Raw genomic sequence first — 19,739 nt, 5'->3', positions numbered from 1 at the left:
GCGGGAGCCGCTGCTGACTCACACGCACGCACACTCACACACCTGCCGGGTGGCGGTGCGGCCTGGAAGACCGGCGGGGTGGAGCCGGAGGAGCGGTGCAGAGCCGGGCCTTTCTGTGCGGCGGCGGGAGGGGACGGCGGTGGAAGCTTTGGGGACAGCGGTGGAAGCTTTGGGGGCGTCTGAGTCGAAAGATGCGTTCTGCTGATTGTTACGCTCCGAAGCGCGTTCCATACCTAGGCTGGGAAGAAAATACGGTGAACTTAACGGCTGCGCGTTGCTGTCCTCCTTCCTTTCGGTGTAGCGGAGCAGGCTCTCGCAGTTGCTGTTTGCGGTGGACCCCGGCCCTCGCTCGCTCCCCGTCGCGCCGCGCTTCTCTCCGTTCTGCGCCCTGTTGAGCGCCTGGCGCCGCCGCGCTCCCCGAGGCTCCGTGCGGCCCGCGGGCATTTCGGCATCCGTTGCCGTTGCTTGTTTTCTCCTGGCTGGCCGTAGTCTTGCTGGCAAAACTTCAGGGTTCTGAAACAGATCTTGCTTTTTATTTGGCTTACAGTCATTGTATTTCGTTAGTTGTCCTCTTGCAGTTAATTGCGTTTACAATTGTAAATCTCAATATATGCTCGATGTGAAATCTTAACTGGTGTCAAGCTGCTAAAGAAATGTGTCAATCCTTTTCCATCGTCTAGGCAAACCGCAAGCTTGTCTCTGCATTAATATGTTTTCTTTCATTGGTTAAAAAAAAAAACAAACAAACTACTTTTGTGCCTCTCTTTTTTTCTAAGTTACTTTACAGTCTGTTTGCTGCATGTGCTCTGTTGCTTCCTGCAATCCAAGCATCCATTTGTAGGGTAGGTGAGGCAGCCAGGAGCTGGGGATCTTTTTCTTTTCCCTTTTTTAAACACTAGCATGATGAGTGCTAAAACTTCTACTAGAAAATATGTGGTTAGCTTTTGAAACTTGCATGGATGATAATTATTATTATTTCTAAGTGTTTTTAAATTAACTATCATATGGGCAAAGTCTGAATGCTCAGGAATACTTGGCTGCCATGATTCCAAATGCTAGTTAAGTATAGCTGTGACTGTAGTCAATGAAGTGTTTTTTTAATCTATGCCCTTGTAGGATTGAAAGCAATTAGAATAATGTGTTTATAAACAATACTTTCTGTCTCTGTCCAAACCTCCCCTGTAGTGTGCTGTGCCTGATTAGAGTACACTGAGCTGTGTGATGCCGCATTTGGCATTCTACAGAGAAGTTCTCATGAATTGGGAGTGTCTCCTAAGAGTGTATTATGAAGATTTTGAGGCTGAACTACTTGTTGCTAATGCATTATTTTAGAGTATCGAGATTTAATGTAGCAGAGGAGTCATCTTCCTTCTATGAAGAGAAGCTCTGAAAAGGAAAGAAAAGCTGTGTGGGAGGTAGACGGGAGTGTTTCTGTGTAGTGCTTTTTGTGTAGTTACTTACTGTGTAGTTACTTACTGCGTAGTAAGTTTTGAAGGCTTGTTGTCAGTGTACAGTGCTGTATTTAGGTAGCCCAAATCAGTAATCATGCCCTGACAGACAAAACCATGCCTGCACAGCCCATTATGACAGGGAATAGTATTTTATTTTTCTTTTTTTGGGTACGGAATGAAATCTAATACATTGATAAGACAGATACAGTTGCCAGAGCATATGTTCTGTCATTGTTATTGAAGATTAATAGTGTAGCAGCAGCATGCAGTGTTAGACAGGACATAAAGATGCTTCTCATAAGCGAGTCTTACTTATGTGGGTATATCTGGTGACTTCCTTGTATGTTGCCATAGTTGTGATATGTTTTTCCAGATGAGTCTTCTGATTTTTGTACTTCATTAAAGTTGCCAATTTTTAAAGTTGCCAATTAGCGCGGTGTGGAATGTGGTGCAGCATTTGCTACCAAATGAAAACATTACATGGGATTAAAATAGACCATGAATTTGTGTAGCTTTTCTACTGTATCAGCTTTATAGTAGCACTGAGCATGTGGCAAGCTTTGCTAGAGAATAACACCTGTGGAAATCATGGGGAGAAAAAATTAACACCACGTGCTTAAAAATCTGACCATTTGTATCCTTGCTGCTATCACACAGTGTTTGCTTCGAGTTGGGAATAAGATTGTTGGTGCTGTTCTTTTAAATCCTGTTGTTGCTTAATTGTTCAAACTATGTTGTCTTTCAAAACCAAACAACTGAAGATTGATACAGTGCTTGGAGGATTTCCGTAGCGCTCATACTTGAAATAGCTGAAGCAAGGTTCAGCAGGAACACGAGTCACGTTCCATCACTGACGTCACACTTCAGCACGCTGCTTCTGACGTGTAGGAAGCTCCTCCTGCTGGCTGTTGTTTGCTTTGTAAGCATCTATGAATCATCCCTTCTGACTGAAAATCACTGAAATCAGAACATTTCTAGAATGCCCCCAGAGAATTCCATCATTTGAGAACTTTGAAGATGAGGTGTTAGAGGGTGTAGGCTATTCTACTGTGCCTCTTGAGTCTGCATGGTGTTAATGTGCTAACAATAGGGTCCTTGTCTCCTTCATGCCTTGGTATGTGAGAATTCTAAAGCCTTTATTCTCCCAAGCTGTTTTAATCAGTGGTGAGGTAAGGGTTGTTCTGAGGCCTGGTAATTTGCACCTTTCCACCTGCTGTGTGTAACGCTTACCTGAGTATGTGATACTGAGACTCGAACTTCCTGGCAGTGTTTCATTCTGCATGCCCTTGTTTTCTGCTTAAAGTTAAGCTAGATAAAGAAATAGTTCAAAGTGATGTTCATTGTCAATCAGTGGCAGAATTGACAAAAATGCCACCATCAGTTCTATATTTTGTAGTGAGTAGCTTATTGCTCTTCTCGTTCTTTTACAAGCTGGAATCTTTTAGTAACCTGGTAGTTATCATCTCTCCATTCCTTTTAGCATCCTTCTTTCCATGTTGTGTGTGCCCGATACAGAGTGTTCGGAGGAATTGTTATCTACTACTCCTTGTTCTGTCCAGCACAGACAAGTTCCAGAACACCATAATCTGACCAGCTATGCTTGCCAGAATTTGTCTGTCCATTCTATACCAAGTGTTTACTTCTTAATTTGTGCTCAGTTTAGTCTTTCACCAGCTGCCACTTAAACACTGTCAGTATTAGTTGTTAAAAAGTTATAGATGATTTAAAGGAGTGATATTTGAATGGAATAGGGAGCTGGATTGTTTCTTAGCCTTTATTTTGTGTTTTTTTGTGTGATCATGCTAAGTGCTAAAAGTATGATACAAGTGATTAAATGTGTGGGGATTTCGTATCTTCTCAACTTGTCTGTTTGAAGCCTTGAATACAGCTAGATTCTGTGCAATCAGGATTCATTTATTGATGGCAGAGGCAAATCTTCCAAATGCTCTTGTGGAGCAGCTGGCTGCTCTCTTTTATTTCCTTCTTCCAGAGAGAAGCAGAATTGATACAAGAGCATCTCATGAAAGCTTTTAGTTTGTACTGAAAGTCACCAGCTGTTCTTTGTGTCCACTGGGTCAAGGGGGCTTTTCACTTCTGTTCAGAACAACTAGGAACATGAACAGTACTGCCTTGCATGTGTTAACCATCGCTGTATACTAATGTATATGTGCCATTCTAAAGTGCTCTGAAACTTGTTTGAAAACTTGCAGGAAGTCATGTGCCGTAAGAAGCTGGTCGTACTCCTTCCTGATCTTGAGCTGCCAACATCAGTGCTGGGCATCAGTTCTCCCCCTTACCCAGAACATGGCTTACCTCATAAGTGTCTGAGAATCTGCAATTGTTCTGGCACTTGTTTGTCACACTATTGCTGTTTGTGGTTCCTAGTGCACTCTTAATTGTGAAACATTCAGAACATTTTTGTGCTTGAGTTGTGTGTTAGGTTTCCATATTAATAAAGATATATTTTGTTGCAGTTTGGAGCAGAATTTCGGCGGTTTTCCTTGGAGAGGTCCAAACCTGGGAAGTTTGAGGAGTTCTATGGATTATTGCAGCATGTGCACAAGATACCCAACGTCGATGTTCTGGTGGGATATACTGATGTTCATGGGGATCTGCTGCCTATAAATAATGATGACAATTATCATAAAGCAGTTTCCACCGCCAATCCCCTACTCAGGATTTTCATTCAGAGAAAAGGTAAGTGTGCTTGATGTAAGTAATAAGTTGTTCTGTAGTTACTGTTTACTCAGTATGATGAATGGAGTGAATGCCCTATTTCATTGTGTTGAATTCCACAACTGTAGATGATCAGATTTATTCACATCTCTCTTGCAAGAGTTTCCTCAGGCAGCCTGTTTATACTTCATGCTTTTTGCTTGTATTCAGTTTGGTTGGATACAATCAAGTTAAATCTATAGCAAGTATTTCTTTCTGATTTCATTCCAATGAAAATGAACTTAGAACTCAGGATTTCTCGGGTTTTATGCTCTGTATGTTGGACATATTTCATTTAAAATTCCTGTCTTGATTGGACAAGGGAAAAATCCAAAGGAATCCTACTGCATAAAGAATTACATGTCAATAGAGAGACTAACTTTTAATATACTGCTTCTGTAACACTTTCCTGATAAAACAACGTGGAGCTTTCAAAATGACATTGATTTCAATCAGCCAGGTTCAAGTGTGAATGCTGATTAGTTTGTCAGTTGGTTTTTAAAAGTATCATGTATTCTAGGTCCAAGTTCTGTTGTTTTTCCAGTGTTTGCCTTCATTTGTGAAGCAGAATTCGGTTTTGAAGTTGTATGTGTTCTTGTCCAGAAGAACATATTCAGAGTGAAGATCGAGAGGGGATGGGAGGATGGGGAGTGTGGAGTCCTAGTCCTAGTGATGTGACTTGAGATTGTTTCAATTCAGAGGACAAAGAAAACCTAATTTCTAAACTTGCTGATTTTCTACTTACTTAAATACAGGGGTGTGTGTATATATGAATGCAAGTGTGCAATACCTATGTTGACAAACAGTGAAGTGATTGTTAAGTAACACACCATTTATTGCTCAGCTATTTTGTAAAGATGTGTGCTGTTTCTGGTTGTTGCTTATCAACAGGCTTGTTTTCTCTAGGAAATACTTGGGCACCAGAAGCTTTTATTGACATTCTCACTCCAAAGTAATAAAGTGCACAACAAATGATCTGACACAAAAACAATACTCAAAAACTGTGGCTGCTTGCCAGCTGCTGTTTCTGACAATGCATTTGTTTTGTTTCTGTGGAGTTTAGTACAGTAAGGCCTGTATGCTTTCATTTCTGAATTGCCAAGGAGATGAACACAAGGAGTGTTAACAGAATGTAACTGTGGAGAAGGTCTATGATTCCATTTAATCTCCTACAGTAGCCATATGACGAGGACAGATAAGCCACTTTGTCAGACTAGGATTATTGGGGTTACATTTATCACCATATGGTTTTTAAATTGTTACTGGTGTTAAACACAGCGCTAATTGTTACTAGTGTTACATCCATAATGCTTTGTTCTTCAGACTTTCGGGAAGTATGATGGATTACTTCTATGTTTCTGATGCAAGGAATTGAGAATAGAATTGATAGTAATGAACAACCAGAAATAAGATTAACCCAGTTAAGTTTGTAATGCCAAGAACTGGTTGTCAGAAAAAGCTGTATAGAAAATAGTCCTGTTAAATGGAATGATACAGTCTTCTGCTATGGAGTTTTAGCTAATAAGGAACTTAGATTGGCATCTAAATCCAGCACTGTACTGCATTGTGTTATTTGATCACTTCTAATTGTGTTGAAGCTGTGAATCTATTAGCATCTTAGCTGCGTAGAACAGGGCCTGGACAGTGGAAAGCAAGGAAATATTTATTCTATACATAATTTTTGATAATTTAGTTACAAATAAGGCTGAGCTTTTTGAGTTTGAGATCTGCGTGCAGCAGTCTTGCTTTTTAGGGGTGTGTGTAGTCCATCTAACTGCCCAGCTTATTGTCTGTACATCTATGAATTTGGGAATTGAGTGTTTGAACCGATATGTGCTATTAATGGGGCTGCTTTGATCTGCACTGCTATGAAACTATAATTAATGGTAAATAATTCAAGTTAACTTTCTTCCTGTAAGGTTTGTTGTGGCTTCCGTAAACTCTGCTGAATCACCTGAAGATTTTGCTGGAAAAATGTTTTTAAAATTCTTATGAAGCAAAACTTTCTTTCCTTGTTTACCCAATAACAATAGTTGGGAACTTAAGATCTTTGGCAAAAAGTTATTGCTGACTTGGAGGAACAGCAGCACAGAGGAGGGAGTTTGTATTGTTTTAAAAGAGGAAACTTTATTATGTTCTCTTGCTGATCTAAAGATTTTTGAAAGCTTGTGTAAGATATGAGTGAACTACAATAAAATCACGTGTAAATAATTTTGGTCCTGTAGGAAGGCTTTAAGGTGGTTGAAAGGAGAGCAACAGGATTCTTATGTCAGCAGTGACAGTGGTGATGCATGTCTAACTTAAGGAATTTTGGCATGTCAGAGTAAGCATGCTTCTGTTTTATGTTCACTTTTGATTCTTAATTTATGGAAACTGGGAAGTTATGCATCCAAAAGACTTATGTTTACTGGTTGATGTGGTAAGAAACCTGGATATCCTTTAATGAAATGAAAGTATTCATCCTCTTGGGTTTTTCTAACTACAACTAGTACTTCTGTAACGCTTGTTTCAGCATTCAGTCTAAATTAGAACTTGTTATAGCACAAGTCATGGCTATCAGTTTGTAGAAAAGTTGCCTATTGGAATTTCATCTTGGAGTTTAAGAGATTAACAGGTACTGCTGACATCTGGAACTTAAACGTTGAACTGCTGTATTGTGATTACATCCAGATGTATGGGAGTCGCTCTGTCTGTGAGAAAGGTCTTGCTGTGAATAAAAACATACGGTTCCCACAGACACTGAAGGGCAATTTGGTATGGGGGGTTTGTTTCTGACTACATCAAGCTTAGGGACAAGAAGCTAGATTATGATTTCAATTTAGCACCCATGAAAATCACTTAGAGTTGTACATTGTAATTTTCTATTCTTACACATCATGCCTGGCGCATGGCTTTATAGAATAAAAAGTAGGTTCTTCATTCACTTCTATTTCTTGAGGTGGGCTTTTTCTTTTTCCATGAAAAACAAATTTTTAAAGACAATTTTCTGGAGAAGATTTCTTCTACCTGTGTCCTCTTTGTAAGAAAAATACGAGTTTGTTATAATTTGGGGCTAGTTAAGAGAGATTGGGCCTTATTTGAAACTGGTAAGTTGCATTCTTATTCCAATATAATAATAATTTGGTGTTTGTGCAATTGTTAAATTACTCTTTGTGAATTACATTGGTTTGCCAGTAGATCAGGAAAACATTGTGAATGTCTTGAACAATGCTGAATTGAAACCAGATTTGACGCTTGCAGGCAGTTTTAAATTTCTGCACTAAGTACACGCAGATTGGTGCCACCTTGGGCTTGACACTGCTAAGAGACAAATCACTGCAATGCTATGTGGCCATTCTCCTTAACGTTATCTGTAGTTCATACCTTGTCCTTCGGCTTTGTGCCAAAATATCTTTCACTGTAGCTTTAACCTGATTAGCTAGGTGCCAGAACAAAGATGCCTTTGTACTCCAGTGTTGCTTTAACTTCTCCACTGCTGAACAAACTTTCTAAACAGTCATGCTGTTTGGATGAGATATGAGAGAGATGAGTTTTCTTCATTGACCTTTCATTGTTGTTTTTTTTTCCCCCCCACAAATTATGCAACTTCAACTATTTCATAAGGTTTGTACTATTTTTGCATTGTTAGGCTTTTAAGACTAGCTGTGGTACAAAAATCAAAGCCTCTGCTTAGATGTTTTGACATGTAACTTGTAATTCTGGTATACTTCGAGGGGAGTATCATGTGACTTGAAATGTATTTCTAAAAGCAGAAGTGCCAGCTCAGTGTTAAGAATTCTAATGGTGTTTGTTTTGCAAAAGACTTGTACAGGTCATATCTATTCCAGTAAATATTCTTGTTGGCTTGTTCAAAAGGCACTTCTGATTCTGTTAGTCCACACTGATGAATTCATGTATTTCTCTCAAAGCTAGTCCTTCTGCCACTACTCTTCATGTTTCACTAGTATGAGAAATTTGGTGCGGACAGGAGCGCTAGGCCACTTTGGCTGATGATTACTTTTGTGAGTTCCTGGCTAGTGAAGAAAGCTGTGAGAAGCTGTGTGACTAGTTTTAGAGCTGACTGTTGGGTAAGGAACACAGAAACTAAGTGGGATCATCTGTGAGATCCAGTAATTCTTCTGGGATGTGTGAAATGCCTGTTTGTATGACTGGGGCATTCCAAGTCTACCATCCAGGCACAGAAGACCTGGCTATAGCAGGAGAGGGACTGTGCTGTGTGTGCCTTCCATGAAGCTGGAGTTGTTTTACTGGCCAGCTGGAGGAAGCTGGGAGCTCAGATGTGGCATATGTTCTGTCATATCAGATGTAAAAATTACTACATACTGCATCTCAATCTTTGACAAGTATCTGAATTTGTGCACTTGAGATTCATGGAGGAAATCCACCAAAACTGAATACTCTTAATGTTGCAATACTTATATGAATAGAACAGGACTTAGAAGAACACCTACCTGTTTTGATACAGTTTTCCTGTATACAATTTCCAAACCATTTCCTGCACTAAACCCAGTGCTTCACTTGTACTGGTGTAAGTTAGTACTACTGCTTCCATCAGCATTCTGCACTGCAGGCCGGAATGTTTTGTGTCTACAATCCTCCTCTTCCTTTTTTTCTTAAGGAGAGCTTACTCTAAATATATGAATGTATGGCCGAAGGTCTGAATGATACGGAACTAATTAATCAAAATACATTCAACTTGGTAACTAGCTTTATGGAGAACTTCCACTCCCAAAAACATATATGTGTATATATTTTGGAGCAATGTTATATTAAATGCCCAGAAACCTGTCTTGTAAATGCAGACCAAAATGGAATTTTTTGGAACAAGGTAAAGTGACTTACGGACATGTCTTGTCCATGCAATATTGCTCTGGTCTTTGAGTGTTTTTCACTGATTCTGCTGCCTTAAAATCAGAGTTCTAGAGTATTAAAAATCTGTAGTACTTAGGCATGAACTGCACAGAAGTTTTTGAGAGATAACATGCCAGCTGCTGGTAGGGAAAGGGAAAACTCATGATGTAAAAAATAAACTTTGCACTCATTAGCATTCTTTACTGAGTTCTAATATTCAGGTCACTATTATCTGTTTTTTGTATTAAAGTCTGTACTATTGCTTCCTTGCTTCCATTATGGATTACTCTGTATTTAATTGTGAAGACATTTAAAGCAAAACCCTTCTAATTTATTTCACAATTGCCCTTGTTCTGTAAGCAATGGTAGTTCCAAATAAAAAAAAAAAGTGAAACTATTACAACTCATTGAATTACAATGAGTAATTCCTCACAATGTAGTGACCACGTATTTAGCTTGAAACTGGTTTGGTTTGTCAGGAGATAAAAGCAAAGCATCTACTTGTACTTTGATAAATTTAATGAAAAGATGAAAAACTGCTTTGTGTTGTCTGAGAACTCAGCATGTTAATTTTCAGCTATGGAGTACAGGATTATTAATGGCTGATCTCCAGTCAGATATCTCAAAATAGATTTTACACAGAATGTTAAGCTCGCATTTGCAGAAGCGTTTTGCAGTAAAGTCCACTTATTACGTGCTTTGTTTGGGGAGGTGGCTTTTATCTTGGGTGTTTTTAAATCAAGCCACCTTTTGTCAGAAGCTGACTTGACTCTTAGACATTCAATGAACAGATTTTACTCGATTTCTAAAGCCTCCTTGCTTGATGCTAGATCTAATCATTTCAGTTAGTCTTTTCTGCTGAAGAACAGCTGATTGAAAGAACCTTTCAAACTCAGTTCAGCATTTTTGGAGTTAGAGAATACTTAAAATGGGAGCTTCCTTTGGAAAATGGGCGTATTTTGTTGTTTGTTTTTTTTTTTTTTGGTACAAAAGTTACTTCTGCAGAATGCACTTATTTCCATTAGAAATATTTGTATGGCCCAGATTCCTCTGCTTTTTATAAATAAAACATACACAAGTCATTTGTGCACTTTCCTATCAATCAGTGGCAACTGCAGCATTGCTTGTACATAGTGTTGCTAGAAGGATGTGTGTGCAAGGTCTCTTTGTTTCTGTTCCACAGCCGTTTTACCTACATTGCATGGGGGCGGGGAGTGCAGAATGCAATAAGGTTTCTGGAGCTTGAATCCAGGTCACTTGCATCACTTCCAGGAGCTGGGCAATAATGAGCTGGCTGCTTTCCCTTTTCATTCTTTCTTTTCCAGTGATCTGAAACTTGAGGAGAGAAAACTAACAAATGGAATTACTCTGAATAAAATTAAGATGTTTCTAGGAATGTGCTTGTCCTTTCCATTTCTGACCTTTCTCATGCAGCTAGTTATTTTTCTTTGCTCCGTTAACTTGCTTTAATTTTTTTGAACTGTTCTTTCCTTTGGTAACCTTGCAAGCCTTGATGAATTGCGTAGCATCAGAACTCTTGTCTCAAGTATAGAAAGGAATGTTTCTACTGTAGCAAACCAGAAACCTTCTAGACTAGCTTGTTCATTCTGCTAACCTAAAGCATGAAAGCGATGCTATATGGCCTACATATAAAGTGACCTAATCATCGGTGTGCTATGTCTTACAGAAGATGCAGACTACAGTGCCTTTGGTACCGATACTATGACAAGGAAGAAAAACGTCTTAACAAATGTGTTACGTCCAGATAATCACAAGAAGAAACCACACATTGTCATTAGCATGCCACAAGACTTCAGACCAGTGTCTTCTATTATAGACGTAGATATTCTTCCAGAAACCCATCGCAGGGTACGACTGTACAAGTACGGAACTGACAAACCCCTTGGATTCTATATACGGGATGGCTCTAGTGTCAGAGTAACGCCACATGGATTAGAAAAAGTTCCAGGAATTTTCATATCCAGGCTTGTCCCTGGGGGCCTGGCTCAAAGCACAGGCTTACTGGCTGTCAATGATGAAGTACTGGAGGTGAATGGCATAGAAGTTTCAGGAAAAAGCCTTGATCAAGTTACAGACATGATGATTGCAAACAGCCGTAACCTGATCATTACAGTCAGACCAGCAAACCAGAGAAATAATGTTGTGAGGAACAGTCGGAACTCTGGCAGCTCTGGTCAATCTACTGAATCTAGTCTTCCAAGCAGCACGCCAAATATTTTAGCAAATTTCTTGCAAGGAGAAGAAGAGAGTGATGAGGAGGACATCATTATTGAAGGTAGCGGTGAGCCACAGCAAATTCCTAAAGCTGCACCTACCAGCCTAGAATCACTGACGCAGATCGACCTGCTCCATGAGCCAACGCAGAATGGCTTCCTTCCTTCCACTGAGGTGAACGTGAATCACTCAGCATGCAACGTTGGCGTGGAATATGAAGTACAGAACCCAGATCCGAAGTCATTAGAAGAAGACGGAACTATAATAACGCTATGAAATTACATTGGTGTACTCTGTACTGAGCAAGGATGCTGTACACTTTTGATTTGGCATAATATATAATGTTTTATACCTCTCCGTCTACTGTGCACTGCAATTTGCTTAAAAGGAGGAAGAGATAGTAAATGTAAGAAATTCACAATGACGTAAGTTGACTGACTCTGCACTTCCATGTAAATACTTTACAAATATAAAAAAAAAAAAGTTGATAACTGACTGAAATTTAAATTGAAGGTGAAGGATAGCTAAGAGATGGCTGTGAGCTTTCTCTTAATGGTACTTTTATTTGTTTTTTATGCAAAATCCTATTGGTTCTATGGAATTAAAGTTCCATTAGTGTCTGAGGTTGATTATCTAATGTGCTGTGGTTTCACGTTCAACTGAAGTGCTGCTTATATACGATGGAGCTGCTTTAGTCAGTTAATTCCTCTTCTGGACTGCTGTTTTGCTGATAGAGATGTCTGTGTAGCTCTGCATATGAGAAGACAAAAATAAGCAGGAGATGGGCTGGGAAAGAGGTACTCTTGGTTGGTGAGGTTCCTGAGTCACTGAGCAACAGCAGTATGTGAGGAGGTCAGCAGCTTACCCTTAGGTAGGGCCTTCTGAGGCTGACTGTCCTGTTGTGGTATGTAGCCACAGGCTCGTTAGTCATGCATCTGTATTGTTTTTAATGCCTTTTATCATGAAGTTCATTTACTTTCAATTACACTATGATTTTTAAACCCAAATGTGAAACTTCTAATGCTTCTGTATCTCAGACCTGTTCTCATTTTAGTTTGCAATATTTAGGACATCATCAAATTTAGTTGCTAATCTCAGTGAATAGTAAAGAAATCAAATGTAAACTTAATGCTATGGAAATAACATTACATAATCCATATTTTAGAAAACAAAAAGCAGTCCTAGCAGAAGCTGTAAAGATTTCTGCTAATGAAGCTTGTTGTTATGAGTCTAAATGATGTGAAAAATGACTTTCTTCACACCTACGCATTTAAAGCAGCTTAGATTGACTTAAATCCTTGTACTTAGAAAACAGTTTGAAGTGAGGATGAGACTTCAATAGAATTTGTTTGAGCAGTATGATATTAAAATTATTCATTCTAATGAATTAAATTGTAAATGCTGATCTTCCTGTGCACCGCTGGCTGGCTGTCTTGAATATTATAGAGCTGGTATGTATGAAGCAAAATGACAAGTCCTGATACTGCAAAAGCACAAGCAAGCAAACTTCCTAGGAGAATGGCAGGGAGAGGCTTCTAGCACTCTCTCTCTCCTTAGGATCTTCTGTTTTACCACCTGGCACTCTGTTCCCCACCTGACTCTATTTTGGGAATGTAACTCCTTGCAGGAAAATTAGATGGGAACTAATAAAGTTGGGAGGAAGGTGAATGGAGCTTCTCAACAGGGTTCCAGCAGTCTGAGTCAACCTGTAAGAAAGCAGTAGGATGTGACCAGTTCTGTACTGTGCTTCCAGATTCTTGGAAGCCTCTTCTGCCCTGTGGGGAGAGATGTAACAAACAGGAAAGGAGACAAACTTTTTTTTTTTCCCCCCAGTCTACTCTGGGGAAGCATCTACCTCTGGTAACTTTACTAATATGGGGCTATCTAGAAGTTTAGTTTTAAGTTATCTGCACAATGGTTCATAGTGTATCAGAGGCTAAAAGTGTAATATAAACAAAATTGCTTCAGTTATTAGTGGCATTAAATTTTAATGCATTTGAATTTGAAATTAATAATCTTAACACTGGAGTTCAAATCTCATGGGCATTGAAGTGTTTTATTTTTGCTAATTATTGATATGAAGCAACTATATCCACTTGGTGTGAAATGAGGAAAATCTTCATTCTGCAATATGGAAACTTCAGTAACACCTTTTCTGACAGTGCTGCTCTACACTTCCTTTACTAAAGGAAGATTGTTTACTTTAAAGTATCTTCTTCCTTTATCAAAGACTTTCCTTCCTGTATGAAGTCATCAGCTGATGGTGACTTTCATTTATTATGCTAGTTTGCACTTCTGTGCCTTTTGTTTACTTGAATGTATTGTGAATAATTAAAGGAGTGAAGGCACTTGGATGAGAGAAGAATGAGGTCCGTGGATACAGAAGATGAAGGGTAGCACACTAGTGCAGGTGTGATGCTCTCATTCGGAGGGTGTACGCTGTGGGTCTGCTGTGGTGCATTGGCATTTTGCAGCTTGGGTGCAAGATGAGCTATTTACTTAGGCAGGAGGGTTGATTCTGAGAATGCTAATTCCAGGATGTTACAAGGTAACTTATTGCTGAAGTACAAACACCCAAAGTTAGAGTGCTGCCAGACTCCTGAGTTACCCAATTTGTACTTTAACAGGTGCATGGATATGTTGGGTGTGTATGCTGGTATGAAGGATTTGTAGAGAACTAACTAGGGTCCCACTATAAATTGCATGGAAATTCATCTCTTAGGACCTTTTCTGCAATTCTGTAATCTAACTGATCTAAATATCCGAGATATACTCTTGATGAGTAATGTTCTGTTTTACAGGAACTTGATTACACGCATAGCAAAACTATGCATTTGGGATTTGCTTAAAACAAAACACTAAGTATACATACTAAAAACTGATTTTTAGATGTATTTATGGTTACAGGGACGGGCTGCACGGCATGTAATTGCTAAATGCTGCAGTGACCATGAAGTTTCTAAAGTTCTTCCACATCTTACTAATGTATACACTCTTAATTATCAACTATTTTTGAATTATTATTCAGGATGATCAGTGGTTGATTATGAATGGCTAAACTTTATATATAAATGGTACTAAGGCTCAGATAGGGTTTTTAAAATATGCTGATATTGTTAGCCTTTCATTCACTACCTCCTAAATTTTTAACATCTTGATAATTTTCTCCTTGGAAGAAAGTGCTTAAAGGCTTGACTGTTTCACACAGATTTTTATCTTTAGCTAAAAGAAATCCAGAAGTGATAGTGAGGTTGCTATGCATGACTGACAAAATTAAGCTGCTATTAATGTAATCTTTGTGTATTAACTATCCTGCATATGTAAACTGTATTTTCAACCCAGATTTTATAAATAATTTATAAATATCCAAATTACTTAAGAATGGAGCAGAAAACTGAAGTTCTTTTGAGTAGTGTTATATACTGTATACCTGCATGGGGGAAGTCCTTCACTGCAGGTGGGAGATAAGTGCACCTTACTGGGAAACAAGCAAGTTCTTCGTAGAACTAAGATGCATTTACTTTGATGTTCTGCTCCGGTACTGGGTAAGTCAAGCCTAACTGTGAATCATATGTTTTTCCACAGCTGAATTAAATTTAGGGCAATGTTCTCACAACCTGTCTTTAACATGTGTATTTTTGTGAATATTATGTATTTTCTAATTAAATTCTACTTGGAATGTGATTTTTACATCGATGAACTTGTTTAAAATGTCAAATATCAGTATTTTTCTTACAACTTCAATGTATAATGTACATTGTTAGCTCACTGAATGAAGATTGATTTTATGAATCTAGCTAGCTGTAGCTGTATATTAGTCTTATATTTTTACAGACTGGAATAATAAATGGATATAGAAATAAAATGGTTTTTTCTTTCTTACTTTTAGACATGTAAAAATGAGGAAGAATGCAGTGTTTGCTAATTCTGAAGTGTGACTGTAGTGGGCTTCTGTTTCCTCTTGGGCACTTGGTGGGCTATTTGCACATTAGCTTAATGTTTGCTTCCTCTGCTCCTTTCTCTGACGCAAATCTTTACGTGTGGAAAGCGTGCACTGAAACGTGTCCTTGGGTGCTGCTGACTGACCTGTGATGTGCTCGTGCTATGACTCCTATAGTAGCTGCTAATAATAAATTTTGCATTTGTATCACTTGCCTGAAGATACTTATGGTAAAGTGTAGGACGGGAGTCTGGGAGATGGCTCTCATCTGTCACCACTGCCAAATGCTGCTGGCCATATGGAGGTTTTCCTTTACTGTAAGTATTTCTTACAACTGTATTAATGTTTTTAACTTGCACCCGGTCCCCTTACAAGTGTTTTCTTTCTTACCAAATGTATTGGCTGCCCTTGAAAAAATTTACCTGGTTGCAGAAGATTTGAGTTTTTTTAGGTCGTCTTGCAGCTGCTGTTCTCAGGGCAAGCCATAGAACTTCTGTGCTGTACCTTCCTTTACACGTGCATGACTGTAGGTTCATTTGTTTCTTCATGCTTATCTATAGGAGATAAGAGACTGCGAACAAATGCTGTATTTTAATACTGATGTGCAGCTTAAGGAATCTGTTTACTTCATCTGTGCGCTTGATTCTGAATGCCTTTTGTCTGGAGGAAATTTATTTGCACGGGACCTGACAGAGCTTTCCTAAAAGGAATGCTGAAGTTGGCTGGGTGTTCTTGAATTGGCATCAGATTTTAAAAATTCATACTGCATGGAAATTTAGACAGTGTTTTTCTAACTTAAAATCTTCTCTCCAAATGCATAAAGCTCTGAAACGTTTCTGAGTTACTGGCTTTTCTGTAAAACGTTGAGGGAGCAAGTTAATTCTAGTATTGCTGTTGAAATTTAAGGATCAGATATTCTGAATGAATTGAATGCTTTTTTAAAAAAAAAAAGGAGCAAATTCTGAATGGTTAATAAGGCTTTTTAAGCTGAAATAATGCTAGTACAGAGCCAGAGTGAATCTGAAGTGAGGGCACAGTTCAGAATTCAATCAGAGACGCTTAAAGAACAAGACTAAAATGCGACACCATTTCTACAGATTACCAGTCTCTCCATGTTGCTTTCCTAAACTAAGAGATAACTGTAAAAGGAAGACTAACTTTCCCTGCTGCTGCCTCTTTGAGGAAGAAATGCAACTGTTAAATACCACATAATAACGTGCGGAGAAAAATATCTCAGGAAAAATACTACTGGCAAGAATTTAAGGCCTGCAGGAAGACCCAAAGATTGCTTTTTGTGACAGCTGTTAGCTGCTCACAACTGTCCTTGCTCTGTGTGTGATCAGGCATTTAGATACACTCTGCTTTCTGTATGAACAGGGAATGAAACTGGAGAAGGATCTCCCCACGCTTACTTGTGCAATTCAACCGAGGAAAAAATGTCAGCATCTCTCCCAAAAGAGCCTCAAAGTGGGACTTGGTCTCTGCAGCAGTGTTGTACCCAGTTTGTATGGAAGCAAAAAGTGAAGGAAAGCAGTCAGACACTGTCAGTTAAATATTTGCTATATTTCGTGACCTGATGGGTGCAAATATTTTACCTGTGACTGGCATTAAGTTTCTCACCTTACACAGAAGATGAGGTTTTTATCTCAACTCATTGTTCTGGATTCTCAGGATCATTTTCAACGCAGCTCAGAATTGATGTTTGCAGATACAGACTTGTTTGAACTTTCAAAAAGGAACACATTGAGACACACGTGGTGTAACAAAAGGAAGAAGACTGAGATCAGTGCTAAACACCACATTTGCAGTTTTTTATCTTGGAATTAGCTGTGGCACTCCCAATCTAGGTTTGCCTGGGTTAGTTCTGCTGATCGTGAGAGCTGTTGTGGTCCTGGAGAAGAGAGATTGTCAGCCTCAAAGTAGCTTCATAGACACTTCCAGTACTAGCTTGAGGAAAAGCATGCACTGCATGTTAGCAGAGCTACTCTTGGATGCTGTGCAAGCAAGAAATGGTACGGCTGGTTCTTGGAGAAGTGAGATTGTAGCCAAGACTGAAGAATTCAGACTGCTTATGCAGCGATGATAGATCAGTTGTGTACTTTCCCTCTCAAGCAGGAGGCAGATTCCTCTCTGATGACTTTATGTAGTGTGTTGTTTTTTTTTTTTTAATGGTTTAGAAACACGAGGCACAAAGCAATTTGAGGAAGTGCTGTGCTATTTTGTCAGCACTTCATGTTAAAGCCATTTGGAAGTGTTGCTAATAAGATATAATTTCCTGTCCTTTGAATTAACATTCCTTTCTACTTGAACTAGTGCTTTATTACCCAAGGAGATACCTTGCATTTCATCAGAGAGGAAGGTTTGTATTGGGCTCTGTGTTGTTGTGCCCTTGTTTGCTCTCCAGAGGAGAATATGGTTTCTTCTCTGGTTCAGTGATGCTTCTGAATGCCTTCTTGAAGCACATGGCAATACCTTGTCATTCATAATGTTTTTGGTGGTGTTTTTTTGGTTGTTTTTTTTTTTTTTTTGGCATGTGTTGGCAATGCTCAGAAACGAAGAACAGAGTGAGGGACAGATGGATACAGATGGGTAAGGAAACCATCCCATTCAGAGGTTCATGCTTGTATGAAAACCACCTTATTGGTGTGGTTCAGACAAATCTGATGTGTATCTGGTGTGCCTGAAAAAATTCTTCAAATAAGTGCCTTGTTTTTCACAGCTGCAAGACAAAATGGAGGAAAGATTAAACAGTAGGAGGCAAATAGGAGATGCACTAACAAAGGGTGCAAGTGTCCCAGCGTGATACAGAGGAATATTTAGCTTTGCAAAAGCCAAAATTTGTTCATTGTATTAAGTTGTACCAATCAGTCTAATGAGATGCTGTCTCTGCTTGCAAGCCTTGCTTCTCTCTTCAGAATCATGACTGTAGCTGTGTTACCTCCTGTTGTGAGACACCACATTTTCTTCCAAGGGTTTCAAGTTTTAACTTTTTTTTTCCAAGTTATTTGCTGTTATTCTGAATACTGCAGACCCAGTTTGTTTGTTTTCAAAAAGTAGGATTCATCTTCTGGAGGAAGCAAAAGATTTTAAAGTCTCATGCTGAATAAATAAAGATATTTCTGTGACTTTGAGTGCTACATGAGGTTACATAAATGGAATTCAGAGTTTAAAAACTAAATCTTAGGAGCTTAAGTCCTGTAAAAGCCCTTTTTGTCCCGTGCTGTGAAATGAGAAAAAGATGTATTTTTGCAAACTTAAGAACAACCAGTCTAAAAAACTGACTTGCAAAAGATGATCTGGGCCCACTTCTCGATGTTGAAATTCTGGTGTCTTTCAAAAATATTTCAGGTGGTGCTCATTCCGAACATACCCCTTCACACACTTCCTCCTATCTCATGTAACTTAGTTTCAAAACAATTCATCTGTGATACAACAGAGGTCAGAAATGTTTCGGGGGGATCTGGACTTCCTGCTTCCCAAGCACGCTTCCCACATCTCACTGATGTTTAACCTCATGCACCTTTCAGGCATACAAGGTAGAAACCATTGGGGTGGACAGCAGCAATGGTCAAGCAGAGAACAGAACTACGCATGGTGGTCGTAAATGTTTGTTCTCTTTGCTCTTTTCTTTAAAGCAAATATTTGGAGTGCAAATACCTAGTAAGAGCTCTGCCCTGAGCTGGAGGGTTTGCAACTGAAACAAAGCACGTGCCTGGAGTCTCAGGCCCAGGGGTGCAATGTGTTTTCTCTACATAATGCGGAGCAACAGCAGATCATTTCTGCAAATACCGTACGATTTTTCAGGTAAGAGCTTTCTTGTCACCGTTGTATCACGAGGTTCTGCCTGGTGCAGTTAACAGCACGGTGCAGGCTGGGCTTGGATCTCAGGCTGTTCACATTGCTGGGGAGAGAAACTGCGGGCTTTTTGCTCCTGCTGTTCCTCCAGGTGCTGCCTCAGGCCTGGCTCTGAGCCAACCATCGTAAATTGAGCGTTTCCTTAGGAATGCTAGACCGGACTTGAAGTTCTGCCATTATTCAGTGATAACTTCGTCTCATCCCAAGCCAACGGAAGCTTCGCAGGACAGCGTGGTCCTGTTGTATTCTTCTCCTCTGCAAGCGCTCAAATTAGTTTCTATGGTATCTCTAATACCTGCACTGTGAGTAACTCTCCAGGGTAGGCGGTGATGTTTTATCCTCCTTTGCCCCGATCTCAGGCAGCCCCGGTCCCCTCCCTGCCTGCAGGCGGGACTTTTCCGCGGCGGTGCCTTGGCGGATGGTGCCGTGCGGCGCCGCGGTGCGACTCCGACCTCGCGCGGCCACGAGCGTTTCTCGGTGTCGCTCTGCGCCCCGCTCCCAAGGTCGCTATTAGCGATCGAGCAGCTCCGATGACTGCGCGGAGTGGAACGGCCGTCGTGCTGAGAACGGTGGTTCTTGTCGTCTCCGCTGGGAGCGCTACCGTGATCTTCTATCCTCCAGAGCGCTGTTCCGGCGTCGGGCCCGCGTCCTAAATGCGGGCTGCGAGGACGAGCCCCGCCGTACGGAGCGGC

The 19,739-nt window shown here is 39.8% G+C and overlaps 1 protein-coding gene across 1 annotated transcript; it reads left to right on the top strand.

Moving 5' to 3' along the window:
• The first annotated feature begins 176 nt into the window (after positions 1-176).
• On the top strand, positions 177-15,117 carry PARD6B (par-6 family cell polarity regulator beta). Its single transcript, XM_010722528.2, has 3 exons — positions 177-254; positions 3,926-4,148; positions 10,705-15,117. The coding sequence occupies exons 1-3, from the start codon at positions 192-194 to the stop codon at positions 11,526-11,528; spliced, it is 1,110 nt and encodes a 369-aa protein (XP_010720830.1). The 5' UTR covers positions 177-191; the 3' UTR covers positions 11,529-15,117.
• Positions 15,118-19,739: the final 4,622 nt, after the last annotated feature.

This window comes from Meleagris gallopavo, chromosome 22 (assembly GCF_000146605.3).
Source record: "Meleagris gallopavo isolate NT-WF06-2002-E0010 breed Aviagen turkey brand Nicholas breeding stock chromosome 22, Turkey_5.1, whole genome shotgun sequence".
Taxonomy (NCBI): domain Eukaryota; kingdom Metazoa; phylum Chordata; class Aves; order Galliformes; family Phasianidae; genus Meleagris; species Meleagris gallopavo.
The sequence above is the reverse complement of the archived record's forward strand: the minus strand, read 5'-3'. Positions and strand labels throughout refer to the sequence as shown.

Bases quoted from the DNA above. Each gene is read 5' to 3' on its own strand.
- PARD6B (XM_010722528.2), top strand. From the start codon at position 192: ATGCGTTCTGCTGATTGTTACGCTCCGAAGCGCGTTCCATACCTAGGC. The intron at 255-3,925 runs GTGAACTTAACG...ATTTTGTTGCAG, and splicing joins TAGGCTGGGAAGAAAATACG to TTTGGAGCAGAATTTCGGCG. The intron at 4,149-10,704 runs GTAAGTGTGCTT...TATGTCTTACAG, and splicing joins GATTTTCATTCAGAGAAAAG to AAGATGCAGACTACAGTGCC.